Here is a 16,557-nt window from a genome sequence, read left to right as displayed (position 1 = left end):
TATTTTAAAAAATATCGAATTAATAATGTTTATTAATTTTCATCACATATATCGAAATTACAATAATCAGAATAATGGGAATAAAAAAAATTGTAAAACATAAAAAAAAATTAATATCTTTAAGAAATCAGGCATTTATGTAGTTAATTGTAAGCTCATTTCTACACCTCTGCATAGTTAAGCCCTAATTGAATATTATATATTTTTTAATGTATTATATGTATATACTTATAATACATTAAATATTGAATTTAAAAAAAAAAAAACATTTATATATATATATATGCACTCAAGTTAAAATGTTATACTTCTCTTCTTTGGATTTTACTAGAAACAAACGAGAACAGTTGATGAAGGCACTTAAGCAGATAAAACTCCAAATTTCCACACAATACCAGAGACAAGATGTTCGACTCTCGATGTTAGACAGCGATCTCTGATGGAATCAGTTTCGGATTCCCTCAGATTTAGAAGCTTATCTTAGCATCAGGCCACTGCAACAAGGCCTACAAATGAATATAACCTACACGAATTTTTTCTTAAAATTGAGATAATCCCTTTTCAAATATTTTTTAATAAAAACTCAATTCTATCGAACTTGATCAATGAAGGCTTTGTTTTTCAAAATATTTTATCTAAAGAAGTCTATAAACCCATAATAAATAGCGCACAATCTTATAAATATTTGTTGTAATTCAATAAATATTCTCGATATGATGTTTCCCAATGTATAATAAAATCATTTTCAATTTATATCTATTTTAATTGATATATATTTATCCTAACATAAGCATGCAAAGCGAGAGAAAGAGAGTGAAAATATAAGGTTTTTTTTTTTTTTTTTTCTTTTTTAACTTGATATGGTGCGAAATCAAAAATAGCTATACATCTTCCGATTTTTATATAAATGCGTATAACAGGTCAATGCTTCACGTGTAAAACGGAATTCAAATATTACACCTGCAGATAAATACATACAGCTTTTCAAATTTCATGAAATACAGCAGACGATCCTTTTGGCAGGCAGAAAAGCGTGTCATTTCTAGTTATAAAAATATTCAGCTGAAATGCTTTGAATAAAACATAAAGCAAACTTGCTTTTCCGGCTTTCACGAAGGAAAAAGTTTTCAAGAATGATAACGGTAATTTTTCTGAAAGAGGATTCAAACCTTGAAAAACTTGAAATTTAATATCACGTCAATTAAAATAAAAAAAGGACAAATGGAACATTGATATTAATTCTGGGCCGTTTTGTGATCTTCAATTTCAACGTAAGAAGGTTACTTTGAAACAAGGTAACCGTTATCTAGTTTTTGAAGGGATGTACTTTAGATCGAGTGACAAAGGCCAATTCGGGCTTAAAAAGGAGAAATAAGATTGTTTTTTTAAAAGCATTCCCTGTTTTAATTTTTTTTTCTTCGCAATCTTATAAACAAAACTGTAAGAAAGACATGTTTACAGTTAAGCTAGAAATATATAAACAAAAAAAATTGTAAAAAATAACAATGCATTCTTGTCAATTCTAGGCCGTTTTGTAAATTTCGATTTCGGGGAAATAAATTTACTTTGAAAAAATAACTTTAAACCGAGTATTATTATATTCTTTGAAAATTTCTGATTCTGAACGATTCTGATTTAAAAAATACATGGAATGAATCTTTTAAAACAGTACACATAGAGAGAGAAAAATCGTTTGCAAATTTTTATGAAGTCTTTTCACTACTTTAATATTTGGCAACACTCGGCATTTGTATTTACAAATATCGCTCCAAAATCAATTTGCTTTAAATAAAACAAGAATTTTAAATCGATTTTTCAAAACAATTTAAACAAAGAACAGACAATCACTGAATAACAAATATGAAAAAAATAAGCATTGAAATTGTTGTTTCAATGCAATTTTTACTACAAAAAATCTTAAAAGTATTTAAAAAAAAAACTTTGAAAGACGGCTTTTTATCTCTACTTAAGATAAAAGTAAATGGGTCTGAGTGTTTGTATTGGCGTTCTACAAACCAAAACAGATAATCTATCCGTTGTTGGATTTAGCACAAAATTTGACATTATAGATGTTGAATCTGTGTATCGAATGTTATCTATCTAGCTCTCTTCGTTTTGTAGTTATCGCGTTCACTTTTAATTGAACAGCCAGATAAACAGATTTCCTCAAAACAGATTGTACTCCAAATTTTATAGAAATCTGCAAATTTGGTATAAAGACCGTATACTGAATTTCAACCGTCCAGCTCAAAGAATTTTTGAGTTATCTTTGTCACAGATAGGCTGGCATTTTCTAAAAATGTATTTTTCCAATTCAGGGATATCTAAAACGTGGAGATTCGATAAAATTTCGAGTTCAAATTTTTCAACGATTACTTCATTTTCTGTATACTATGTATATAAGAAAGTAAAAATTGTTAAAATTCTGAAACGTTTTCCCGAAAACGAATTTAAAATATGTTTTCAGAATATAAAGAAGGTTAGCAGAAGTGCATTGCTATAAAAGCAGGTTACTTCGAAGAAGATGTAAAAATATTGATTTATAAATCGATCTCTTCTGTTTTATGATAAAAATTTGCGATAATTTTTTACCACAGTAATAGGTTGAACGTATTACGCTGATATCAAAAACAAACTCAAAAATAGCTCAAGTTCACAATCCAATCAAAACCCATGCTCGATAAACAATATTACGTCTTTTCAATAGCCTTGAATAAAATCCCAAATACATTAAAATTAAATTATGAATTTGCACAGAATTTGATTTTGAACACCAATAATCAATACTCAATGAAATAAAGTTAAATTTTTAAAACGAAAGCTGTTTAATTTGACTTGTAAACATGTTTTACGCATTCACTTTTGATATATCCGCTTTTGGCCTTCGGCATAATGCTATCTTTAGTTGTCATTGACCTTGATTATAATTTTAAAAAATTTAATTCAGATTAGTGAAGGATTTGAAGTAAAAAAGATTTTTTTTTTTTAAATTTTATAACAGTATTAAAGGCAACAATCAGTCTTTTCTTTTCAATTTCCACTTAATATCTCTGAGCAAAAATTCAGAGTAAAGGATAGTCATAAGATTCAGTAACATTTCAATTCTTAGAAAAGAGAAAAATAAATAATATCGATTGACTTTAGAAAGCAAATATTCATCAAATGATGGAAACAAGTGTTAAAAAAAAAAAAAAAAAAACCTCAAAGGTAGTTTTTCTAAATAAACTCCCCCCCCCCCCTCTGTGTTAAGAAACTTTAGAAAAAAGTGCTAGAGAAAAAGATTTTTTAAAGGTCGCAGTGACATACATATTAAAAGAAAATATTACATATATATACATATTTACATTATATTACAAATTTATTTAATATAATATTAAAATATAATAAATTTTTCAATTTATTTATTAGCTTAAGCATTGCCATGCACATAACATTGAAGCAACATTTTATATACATTTTAAATTACTGTTTTTAATTACTTTGTATTGTCACACTAATAAACAAGATATTTAAACACATCTGGGTATAAATAACAGAGGTTAAAATTTTGAAAAAATGCTTTTAAATTTTTGAAAATTCTTAGGAAAAGATTGCTATAATTATACTCCGGAGTGTTCTACGACAAATAGATTGAAAATAATATATTTCAATAATGAATTCAGAACCGGAAGAATTCTACCATCTTTCCCTCCCACGATTATACCAAATATATAATGCCTTATGCACCTTTAAGGAACCTCCCTTTCTTAACCTTCTTAATTTTTTTTTATTATTATTATTATGAAACTCTGTGAAATACTAACATTTAAAATAATTATTTACAAAAAGCAAAAATCCAAAAGCAACCATTGTTAACAAGTTAATTAGATAAGATAGCAATTTCTTTTTTTGTTGTTGTTGTTATATTTTATAAATAATGTGGAACAGAAAATTTCCTAACAGAAAAAAAAAAAGAATTGAATTTATTAAAAATTTAAAAAATGAAGATTAAAAAAAATAAAACATTTCATTCACAAGATTCATTCAATCGTTTTACTTTCGGAATATTTAGAAAAGTTTATTATTTTCGATCATTAATAATAATTAAATCTACGCAAGAAACAGAACAGAGAATGAATTATGAAGAAATCTCTCGAATTGGAAAATTCAACTCCCGGAAATAGAATATTTTGCCTTAAGCCTAAAAACAAACAGCAGTTCGTACACTCCCAGAAGCGGACTTTACCCCGATAGAAATCGATTCAAGTATGTCAAGGCCATTCGGTTACAAACAAAACAGGGGAATTTTACGGCATTAAGAACGTGCCAAAGAAGTTTGGTTTTCTTGGCAGTGCACTCTTCCTTAAACCCCTTTCTCGCATTGTAAATGCTAATTTAAATTTAAAGTGGAACACTCTGAAGGCGTAATGAGAGAAGCCTTACCGTAAAAATACTTGTGTACGGGTTTGAAACTCTTAGAAACACCTTCGATTTCGCGGATTATTCCAAGATTGTCAAATCAACTGAAACGAGAGAAATACTATTCTCTCATGTAAGTTCTACTTTGTAATTTCCAAAATATATAGATTTAGAAAAGTATTGAAAAATGAAATTAAAAGATTTTATCCATATTACAATTAAACTTCACTCAAGGAGTCAGCAGAGAATTCTGATAGACAGCTTGTCACCAGAAAAAATTAAAAGAAAGTCTTTGCAAAGGATTGATCTCAAAGATAAAATTAAATCTTGGGATAATCTAAATATGGGAATAATTGTGGTCTTCAAGCCTTTGCATTTCACACTTCATGAGAAATTCTAATTTTTATGAAAATAGTCAATATAACCACAAATGTTTTGTCTAAGGGTGGTTTTTTTAAATTTAATTTAGTTTAATTTTTTTTACAATGGAGAAGATTTAGAACAGATAATTCAATGAATATAATGCGTGCAGAACGTTCTTTGTTAAATTTCCGTAGACAAACATCTATATTCGAGTTTCCCATTTCAAAAAGATAACTGAAATTTAGCCTAGCAGTAATCTAACGGTTTAAGAACCAGTAGAATTGAGTGAATTTCTTAGCAATCCAAGTGTAACTGACAAAAAGTATTTAACAGCAGCAGGTTTGAATGCTTTTTTTTTTTTTCTTCAATTATACTTGAAAAAATGGGAAATTTACAGTTCCTATGTTTGCAAAATTAATCGCACAGTTAGAAACATGTCATCCTTAATTCGCTTATTTGTAATATTAATTTTCTAACGGCTAAAAATTTGACAGATAATAATAATGATTTTATTTCTATTTCTCTCAACAATAGAAATGTTAAATGTTAGTACCGGCTTCCTAGAATAAAAGTAAAAGCAATTCTTTTATCATCAGAGCAGACATTTCTTTCAAGTGCTAGACATAATCCAGTTGTTGATTTTTTTAAAGTAAAATCGCATATATTTTTAACGGACGTAAGCTCTGACGTCACCATCGTCTGCAACAATATCTCCATGCAGACAACATAATTGCCTAATAAAATCTCGTACGTTGGGTAATTTACGACGCGGGTTTCACCATAATAAGAACATCATTTGAATTCAAATTTGATGTAGATTTAACGTTCTTTGCACCCTGGTGTCTATTGAGCTTTATGAAACAAAGTAAAGTTAGACTATTCTTTAAGAATTATTAAATCTAAAATGAAAAGAAATACACACAAAAAAATGTAAAGTGATAAAACTTATTTATAAATTTATACATAGAAATTTTTTTTTTCCTTTTGTAATAAAGATTTTAAAAAAATGAATGAAATCTGGAATTTTAAAAAAAATGATTCTACAATTAAAAGTTCAAATTCTTAAAGATCCTAATTCGTTTTGATTCTATAAACAAAGTCTTGCTTAGAAAATGTTGCAATGTATAAAAAAAGAATTCGAAATATATAAGAACATAATATTTACTTGGAGTAAAATGGTATAAAAAATGTATTCGGTAATTTTCAGACATGAAATAGTACTTAAAAATACATTCTTTATATTATATTAAAGTTTTATTATGTAATTATAAAATGACCAATGAATTTGGTGGTTTCAGTTTTGCTAATTTCCGGAAATTAAAAATTACTTTCTAAAATATAACACCATCCATAAACGGATTCTAAACTAAAACATTATACCCATAATTATTTCTACTTAATATTTACGGTCAAAGCTAATTCATGTTAACTTTAAAGAGTTAAAATTTGAATATGTCGGTACATGTGAATTTTCTTTCCTTCGTTTTAATGAAAAAATATTTATAAAATTTAATAATTTATATGCTTAATATATATAGTCGACACTGATTTTATTCTAAAGATGACTTTCAAAGAAATCGATGTATGTATCAAAAGCATATATTTATTAAACTAAATAAAAAGGAAAACTTTTGATGGGCATTATATAATAAATGACTCAAGTTTATTTTATGAAACAAAGATTGTAGAACAATTCAATAAGAGCAAATATAACATGAAAAATCCAAAGCCATAAATAAATTAGATAAATCTAGAATAGGGCAAATAGAATATCTTGCAAGAAAATACTTATCAGAAAATAATAGATCACCGCACTAATACACTGCGTTTACAGAAACGTGCACAACTTTTAGCGAATGACTGAATACATAGTAAACAATAATGCTTTGTATTGCTTCCATAAAAGCCCATTGAAAATCACTTTGACGGAAGAGGATATCATTTGACTTGTTTTGAATTACCATTATATTTCTCAAACTACATCATAAGCAGTTAAGAAGTATAGTACACTTAAATAGATTTATTTTCATATTGCCTTATAATTTTCAAAATAAATTGTATATATATTTACAACTACACTTACTTTACAAAATCCTTAAAAACTTATTGAAGATTTTAAATATCAGTTTTGTATTCTTAAAGGTACAGTTTTACTGACATAACTAAGTGGCCAGTTTTCTAAATGATCAAACGAACATTTGATCTGAATATATTCCAATAAAGTAATGTTCAAATTATACTTAATTTTCTGAAGATACATTTACTTATAATATTTGATTTTCATTAGTAGTTCTATTTTGTTATATTTTGAAATTTATTTTATCACTATGACGACTACCAAATCTAGTGATTCAAAATCTAAACACCATTTTCTCACATTTCTTCTATCTCTCTCTTTTCTTCTTCGTATTATTAAAAGTGAAAACTTTAGTTTGAAAGGTGTTGAATTAAAAAAGGCCACAAAATTAAAGCTTTTCAGTTCTTTGTTTAAACTTAAAAAAATTTATACCAGATTTAAATTGAATATCCAATTTTTAAGTTTTAATAAATACCCATTTTAAAATGATTATCTACATTTTTTAATTTAACTTTTATAGAACTTAAACAGAAATGTAGATTAAATCTGGTCAATTCTTTCTTAATTCTGTTCTTAGAATTTTTTTTCCGACTTTTATTGTAACAGAATAGTAGTTCTAAAATGATTAATGTAATCCTAAATGAAATGAAATTAGTTTGAAGGGAAAAAAAGAAAAGCAACGGCAAAATATATTATTTGCGCTTGTTTATTTCTTCTTTCTTTTATTAAGTAACTAATTGTGTCATTGCTTCGGATTGAAATAAGATTGCGGAAAAATGAATAACAAAATTTTATTCCAGTATTGTACTAGTCACCTTTGACAACCAACTGGCCGGTGGATACTAGTGATAATTAATTTCAATTAAATCGTAGATATATTTTCATGTCCATGGTTCTACCACATTGTCAAACATTAAAGCCATAATATTTTAATTGTCTTACACATATTCTGTTCATTGTGTTTATGAACCTTTTTAATGCATAGCAGTCCCAAGATATAATACGCCATTAAAATTGTAAATGTACTGTTCATCTACCTCTTTCTTTTCATGGTAATATAATTTTTTTTTATTCATCTTGTAAACTACACAGATATTAACCCTTTAAAGGGCCATTTTTTTCTAGTCATATTATGTTAAAATATTTTTAGGCTTGAAATTAGAACAAGGAAAGGGATTCATTTAATTTATTAGGTAAATTTAATTTGATTAATTAATTAATTTGGGTAATTAATAATTAAGTACAAATCAAGACACATCATTTTGTGTGACATAAAGAACGGAAGCATCTTAATTTCTGTTTTACTAAAAAAATTTGTCAGAACTTATGCCAAACTACATAATTTCATACAAAGATTGATAAATTTGGTGGGAAGCATACTTCCCACGGCCCTGGAAAGGGTTAAAGAGAATTCTTTAGTTTTCACTGGAAGAAAAAGAGAACACTTCTTTAGTTTTCACTACTGGAAGAAAATCAAGCGATTCAGTACTTGATGAAACAATGAAAATGATTTGAATTTCAAGATAATAAATAATGTAATCTATTAATGGACAGTAATTGCCAAAGTATGGGGAAAAAATCTGACGACTGTCAAATTGGTATCATCACTAAGACAATTTTCAAATTTTGAAACAGTATAAGATTTATTTTTCGGCAACAATATTTTTGAAAAATGCGCAAGAAAGCATATATTCAGTTTAATTTTTAATTAATTGAATTTTCAAAAAAAAAACATTTTTACTTCCAACTGAGCCAAATTTGGTAGCATAAGATAGAACAGTTCCACCGGTAAATCTTCAAAACACATGTATACATTCATTTTTATTATCAAAAAAGATGTTTCTGGAATTATGACAAAAATCACCTGCATCTCTTCCTAGTCTGCGTCTAAAACTGCTATACTTCAAAGCACCTGCATTCAAGTTTTAAAAAAATATTATGACTTTAGTGAAATAAACATTAACTTTTCATCATTTTATTTAAACAGCTGCTGAATATATGGAATTAGAAACATTCAAAAATATGTAATCATTTGAAAATGAAAAGGCAGATATCAGTAGCTACTATAAGGCAATCTATGCACTCTAAATGCTATCTTCAAAATTGTATTTTGAGATAATTTCAAGGGAATTCTGGATTACGCCAAAGGAAATCCGTTCAGAAAAACTTCCTCCACATGTGCGTGTAACTCACAGAAAAGCGAACCCTACCCGAGCCCCTAACGATCTCCCCCCTTTCGCGATGCTCTCAAAATAGATACTATTTCGGCTCTCATTTCAAACGGAGGAACCATTTGGGAAACTTTCAAAGAATGAAATTAGCAAAATGAAAATCTCTGCAGGCTTCCATGCTGAGTTTCTCGAAATGTTCGCGTACTGTGAAAAATGAATTAAATCAAATTAAACAAAAAAGCGGATTTTAATAATAGAAACAAGTTTTTCTCCCCAACATATGATTCTTTGAATTTAAACATAATACTAATCTTATCAATTTCAGTTGTTTACTGATTTACTTAATATTATTTTACGAGAACTAGGAAGTTTTCGACAAAGAAAATTGCTGAAATTTGAATTGCACATAAAAATGTTGGAACCACCCCACCCCCCTCGCCTATAAATATGACATGTTATTTAAAATTTAGAATAAAATTTAGAGACGGGAAAAATATTTATTTATTAATATTGTTATTTAATATCAAATCGAAAATGTGTTGCGACGCCAGACGCTACAAATTGGCAGCTCAGAAATATATATTTGAATAGTCACTCCAAAATAAGCATAATATGCGACTATAGATTCAATAAATGCAGCGAACTTACTTCCATTTTAATATTTTAAAATATTTTTGTTTTAAAAATGTAAACGCTTTAGTTTAAAAATCTAGAAAACATATATAATATTTTTCATATAATACAAACTCTCAGAAATTTAAAAAAAAAAAATAGATTTAGCAGATGCAAAATGCTTATAAATATTGTAATATAAAGTGCCATGCGATTACAACCAAAATAATTTTATATATGCATACCGAAAAGTGAACGGGGGTGAAAAACCTTCTTTGAACTTATGATAATTCTTTTCAAATTTATACATATTATGCATTTCTCCAATCAATCTGATGTCCCTACTTTAAATAGATTAGAATTGAAAAATCGTTTCCTTTTTGTAGAATTCTTATTTATTCTTTGAAATTCATCACATAATACGAAGCCGTCAGAATTAATACATTAATATATTATCCGGTAGTTGATCGACTATTTGTAGGCAATAAACATGCAAATAATAATAAATCTGATCAATCCAAACATAGACCTAAATCGTATGCTAACTAAAACGATAGAAAAATAAAAACAGTATGAATTGTTAACTTTGTTCCTCCGCATAAATTACACAAATGTTGAACATGTAATTAAGAAAATTCAACTGAATAAATTCATGAAGGAAAAAAAAAAAAAAACGTGAACAATGAAAAAGAGTGACATAAAGACATGAATCTTGGGAAAAAATTGAAGGCTGATTAATTAAATATAACAACTATTAATAACATTTTTCACTGCGCTCACAAAACGATTTCTATACGCTATTTATTAGATTACGTGCCATTAGATACAAAAAAAAAAAAATTACATATACATTACGATACAATTTACATTATATAATACATTTACAATTATAACAACTTTTGAAACGATTAATTTTGAAATCTATTCATGCATAATATAGATACTTGCTTTTCCCGGCTTTGGATTTTATTCTGCTAATCGGCAATAGACAAATTAATTGCAAAATTAATTACGTTTAAAAGGTAAAGGCGATGTCATAGCGTCCTATTTCTATTCATTTAAAAAATATATTTATTTCTCTTGATTCTTGCAGTTATCTGAAATTTTTAAAATGCAGTGTTGAGCATGCGCGGCAAGTATCCACAAACACACTCGGAGGCAAGCTGTCTGGAATAGAATCAAGTCAACACACTTCCGCGAATCATTTCAAATACATAAAATTTTATTACAAAAATGAAGCAAATACAATAAAAGGTAGAATAAAAGGAATATATAGGTAAATATTTTATTCGATTAATACAAGACTTCGATGACTGAATTCCGCACTAAACTAGTTAAAAAATTTCACAATAAACGTAAAGCTGTATTGTCATAATAAAGTACCAACTGTTAAATTCTCTAATTCTTTTCAAATTTAAGACGTATTGTTAAATCAGCAGCGATAAAAAAAAAAAAAAAAAAAAAAAAAATCCTTAAAAAAAAATCAAAGGACGAATAAATATTCGTTCAAAAATTTCTGTTATTTCACTCACTGTTTGCCGTTGTTTATGACTGTTGCCACACAATTGTTTGCATTGCTTCACCTCTTTTTTTTTTTTTTTTTTTTTTTTTTGCATTAGTAAATTTATGCTGCATTACTGTAAAAATTTCATACATGTGAAAACGGCTTTATAGTTAATATGTTAGTATGCACAAAAATTTATATTTAAGGTCTTAGAATTCGAAAAAATCCAACGACGAATATATTATTGACGATCAATGAAAAATTTCAAACGATAATGTCATTTTTCAATGAGGAAAAGAATATTTTCTTTCACCGCAACAGTCATGCATTTATTATTAAAATAAAACAAATAATTAAATGGCCTTCCAATACAGTTTGAATTTGTTCACTCTGAGCGCTCTGAATGTGTTCATTATTTTATGCTAGAAACTAATAAACATTAAAATTACGCTCGTAAAATAAAGCAGGTTCTTTTTATTTCTAAACCAATTAGTACAATAATATATATTTAAAAATTATTTAAGCAATAACAAGCTTATTTTTTTATTTATTGCAATAATACATTTTAAATAAATTTTATTTATCAAGGCAAATTTAGCACAAAATTTGACTGATAATTAATTAGTGAAAGCGTGGCTGTGTCGTCAGGAAAATTAAGCAAACATATATAAACAATTCCCAATATATATATATATATATATATATATATATATATATATATATATATATATTAAAAAATCATTAGAAGCCCTTGAAAATAATTAACGCAAAATCTATTTTTTCAGTTAAATTACGCCAAAAATACACACGCATTTTACAAGAAATAAGAGAGGTACATGTTAAGGATTCTAGTACACACCTAACGAATTTGCATACAAAACATCTTAGAAACTTTTTTTTTCTTTTTTTTTTCCACATTTTCAACAAACAATTTTGAAAAAAATCTTACCTCTGGTAACTTCTCGGAGAGACTAACAATTGATTGAAACGGAACATTAAACCCATGATGATTGTGAACATGCAAAAGGGTATGTACAATGAATTCCATAGCTTGGTAGAAAAAAACAAGCGGGCTATGCAAATGGCATGGAAGAAGCCATAGCGGACTTGTTATTGCAGACGCGGGATAAACAACAATGCCGGATGGAAAACCTCGTGGATGCTAGATCGGGGTCAGCATCCTTTCGGGTTGGATGAGGAAGCGAGAAGAGTTGGGCCAATCACAGCACGGGGATGAGGATCCGAAAGGGGCTGTCCGCATCCTTACTCGAGGAGCGTTCAGATCCGATACTTTGCCATCCCGTTTATTGGATGGTCCCCGAACGACATCGATTTTTCTAATGGTAATTTCGCATATCAGGTGGTGAATTTTGTCCCGAGTAGGGCTTCTTAAGCTTTATTCATTCTCCATCGTTGTTAGGGACAAAATTCGTGACACCATCCCAATTCCTAACATTTTGATCTGACTACAATTTGAAAATTAATGAAACAATGGAGCATACATTTATGATAGGCAAAAAGCAATTCAATAAACGAGATAGAGTGTTTTCTCTAAAACTCTCACATACTAATAAATTTATAAACCTAGAGAACGCCTTGAATGGCACGGGCGTACAATAGTCAACTGCTGGTATGAATTTAGCATTTTTATTGAATCTATTGTGTCACCCTTTGTGTGTTTTTGGAGATTATTCCGTGACATGTAATAATATCCGAGAATCGAATTTGCGCTTTTGTGTTTTTCTCGATCGATTGAAACGAAGATATGACACAAAACTGCACTTGTAGTCACAAAATCCCATACCAAATTTGATATATTTAAATCACTGCGTTTTTGAATTATCGTATTTACATGTTTTTAAAAGTGCAGACCGACAGACAGACAGTCCGTCCGTTGCTGGTTTTGGTTCAAAATTTGACGCGTATCTACGTTACAGATGTTAAATTTGTGTTCCGAATTTTATTTATCTAGCTCTCTTTGTCTTGCAGTTATCGTGTTCACTTATATTCGGACAGACGGACTTCCTTTGAACAGATTTTACTCCAAATTTGACAGAAATATACAAACTTGGTGTAAGGACCGTATTCCAAATTTAAACCGTCTATCTCAAAATGTTTTTGAGTTATCTTTATCGCAGATAGAAGACAGACAGACATTTTCCAAAAATGCTTTTTTCGAACTCAGGTAGATCTAAAATGTGGAGATACGTCAAAATCTCGAGTTCGAATTTTTTGACGATTACTATACTTAGTCTATACTACGTATGCTAGAAAGAAAAAATAATCATTTTGAAAAAATACTAGCATATTTTAAAATTAAATCTTGCCAACATTTTTTGCTTTTAAACATTGAAAAAAATCGAAAGACTATTAACAGTGTGACAATTTTTAACAGCCACATATTGCTTTAGACGACCCAAAATAAAGATCAGATTTAGGATGAAATTATCGTTTAAAAATGCAGAATTCTCAGAAACCTTATTCCACACAAATTCTTGAGAGTAAGTTAGAGTTCTTAATAAAAATAGAAATTTTCAGAAGGGGGTTAGTAATGGAACACTGACAAAAAGTATACTACAAAAACAATCTCGAAAGGTTATTCATTATATAAAAATGTAAACAGCAAACAGATGGAAGAATAAAACAAAATGCTGGAAGAGAACATTAAAATTGGCCTTCCCCTCCTCCTCTCCATGATGGCAGTTTTAGATCATGAAAATTAGATTAGAAATTTATAAACACACTAGAATAAAAAGGTGGAATCGAGCAATTTCCGCAATTTTGCTACATAAAATTAAGAAATTATATTAAAAATAGTTTTTAAAAAATAGAAAAACTAGCTGCATAATTCTAAATATTTGATTGAACGAACTAAATGGGTTTTTTTTTTTTTTCTTTCTCTGATTAAGAGGCGATAAAAATGCCCTTCAAACTACCTTTAAGAAAAGGAAGTCCAATTTTCACTGCTTGTAAAAAGCATCTCAAAAACAGAACCGTTGAAAATTAGGCAAATTAAAGATGCGATTTTGATACGTTGCCCCATTATTGGATCGAACACATATTGAATTACATCTTAAAATTTCTTAAGCTCACTTCCCAATCGAAGGAAGAGGAGGAGGAAATGGCGTTATATAACGAAACAAGGTCGCACAGTTAAATTTTTTATTTCACAATGAACATAAACTGTTCCCACAACTCTCCCCTTTTTTTTACATTTCATTAAGCAACAATGCCTGTTCCAATGTTATCAAAAGAAAAATAAGTGAATTTTTCGCAGCTAATAACCAATATTCCTACCCCCCCCCCAACTTCTGCTACGAACATTTTCACGCCACATGTAAAAAATAAAAATAATGTGTATAGTTTTGAAAAAGCTTTTCCTTCCTCTTACAAAACTTGTAAAATTGAAATCAAAGGTGTTTCGAGTAATGCAACGATTTGTAACATATTTTTCCAAGAGGAATAGATATTTCAATTATTATCTTCTATAACATCTGTAATAAATGAATAGAAAATTTATAATACCTTATCAAACATAATTACACTTGTAAAAGAAAGCGAAATCAAAGAAATCACTTACATAAAATTCCACAAAAGAAGTCAAATCCTTCTCAGATTTACATCCACTAAATACAACGTTCATGAACCTGCAAAAAATAAGCAACAATTAGGATAGCTTAATCATACACGTTTTCATACTTGAATCATATTCCGAAACATTTCATACATTGATGCTCTGGCTTTAACCACCCCTCCTGATGGAAAACCCTAAAAGAGATTCGCTTCCGGTTTGTGTGGAGAAAATGGGGACAGTAGATGACGCATTTTCGACAAATTCAATGAAACTCGAATATGTAATTTAATAATAGCAAAAAGCATAGAATGTGTCACCACTTTTTCAGTGATTGATTTTCTGAAGTTGACGACATTTTGTCACCATTATCAAGTTCCTGCTGCGACCACAATTCAAATCTCAAATCAGATAGACAATCATGAGGTGTTTTATCCTCTTTAAGCAACAAGAAATAACGTGTTTCTGACCATTTAACATCATAAAGGGTGAACATCTAATCAGATTAACTTAGATGTATGAAGTTAATAAAACAGGATGTAGGGTTAATTCTTTGTTGGACGAATGCCATGCAAGAAAAATGCTTTGTTTCTGAAGAATGTCTATTGGTTGATTTTCGTTTGACTTATTTCATTTGGTCAGTCATTTTTACTTTCACATATACGATATGCACAAATAGAAAGTACTGTCGTCATAAAAAATCGATCTCGTGATTTTGACGACCTCCACAATTCACAGTGTCAATTATTTATTGTCTCAGTATTCCATCAGAGTAAATTCTAACACACGAAAATTCCTTTTAAAAATGCTGTTTGATAAGTCAGTTGTAAAAAGTGATTCGTAGAAGCACGCAGATGATAAAGAGGGGAAGGGAGGTATGAAAATAGAATTCAAACTTATTGTTGCGAATACCGAGATTTCTTGCAATCGCTGAAGTATCGGAAATCGGCTTTCACTCAGATTGCCATCTTACTTACCACATCATTTATATTTTGAAGTCTCTTGCACATCTTATTTAAGAAAAAGGATCAAATAGCATTTAGTGAATAGTCATATGACACTCGTAGCTACTTCTGTCATGTGACTGCAATGTCACACAAATGAACATAATTAGACTTGGAAGAGATACCGTTCAAGTTGATGGCACGAATCAAATAGACTTTAGGTATTTTTTGCTTAGGAATCGATTTTATGTATTTAGTTAAATAAAAAATAAAATTCCAATTAACAGTAAATATCGATAAAAACTGAGCTATGCAATTTGATAGCATTTATTACCACTTTTCTATATCTATAATGAACTGTTATGCGTAAATGTAGATATGATTTGCCTATAAAAACGTTCATACTGCTAAAATTCAGAATAGGAAGATGTGTGTGTACGCATGTGCGTTACAGACCATTTGACTTAAGGTTTACGTACTTGTCGTACATATGTCTTGTAGCATGGAAATGTGTACCTCAAAGCTTTAAATTGAACATTTTTTGGGTTCCTCCTTGATAACTTCTGAAAACATTACAGCGCAAAAATCATCATTTTGCATCATATTCAAATGCAGAAAAGTATCTTTTCAATGATAACAATTTTTAACCATATAATTTCCCCCTGTTCTTCATTTTAAAAAAAATATTTAAAGCATATTTTATCAAAATATATTTCAGTGTTGAAGTGAAACTCGAATCTTTTCATTGTTGCTATTAATATTTCATCCTACTTTTTTTCCCTCCATTTTTGAGGATTCAGATATGAAGAATCGGCATATTTTGCCATATTGAATAGGTTACAATATATTTAATGTTTAGCTCCAGAATAAAGGAATAATGAAAAGAATTTTAAACTGTGTTCGTTTTTAAACATTGT

At 28.7% G+C, this 16,557-nt stretch overlaps 1 protein-coding gene across 2 annotated transcripts in view; it reads right to left on the bottom strand.

Moving 5' to 3' along the window:
- The window catches only part of LOC129981350 (putative leucine-rich repeat-containing protein DDB_G0290503), a 98,943-nt gene extending 84,215 nt beyond the window's left edge, over positions 1-14,728 (bottom strand). The window contains exon 1 of one of the 2 annotated variants that reach the window (XM_056092170.1): positions 14,706-14,728. Coding sequence is in view for 1 of the 2 variants with exons in the window: in XM_056092168.1 (XP_055948143.1) it covers positions 12,075-12,145 (71 nt within the window). In the remaining variant the exon portion in view is untranslated. Of the gene's footprint in view, positions 1-12,074; positions 12,269-14,705 lie in introns of those variants that run through there. The other variant, XM_056092168.1, reaches the window with a different exon arrangement.
- Positions 14,729-16,557: the final 1,829 nt, after the last annotated feature.

Source organism: Argiope bruennichi, chromosome 8 (assembly GCF_947563725.1).
Source record: "Argiope bruennichi chromosome 8, qqArgBrue1.1, whole genome shotgun sequence".
Lineage (NCBI taxonomy): Eukaryota > Metazoa > Arthropoda > Arachnida > Araneae > Araneidae > Argiope > Argiope bruennichi.
The sequence above is the reverse complement of the archived record's forward strand: the minus strand, read 5'-3'. Positions and strand labels throughout refer to the sequence as shown.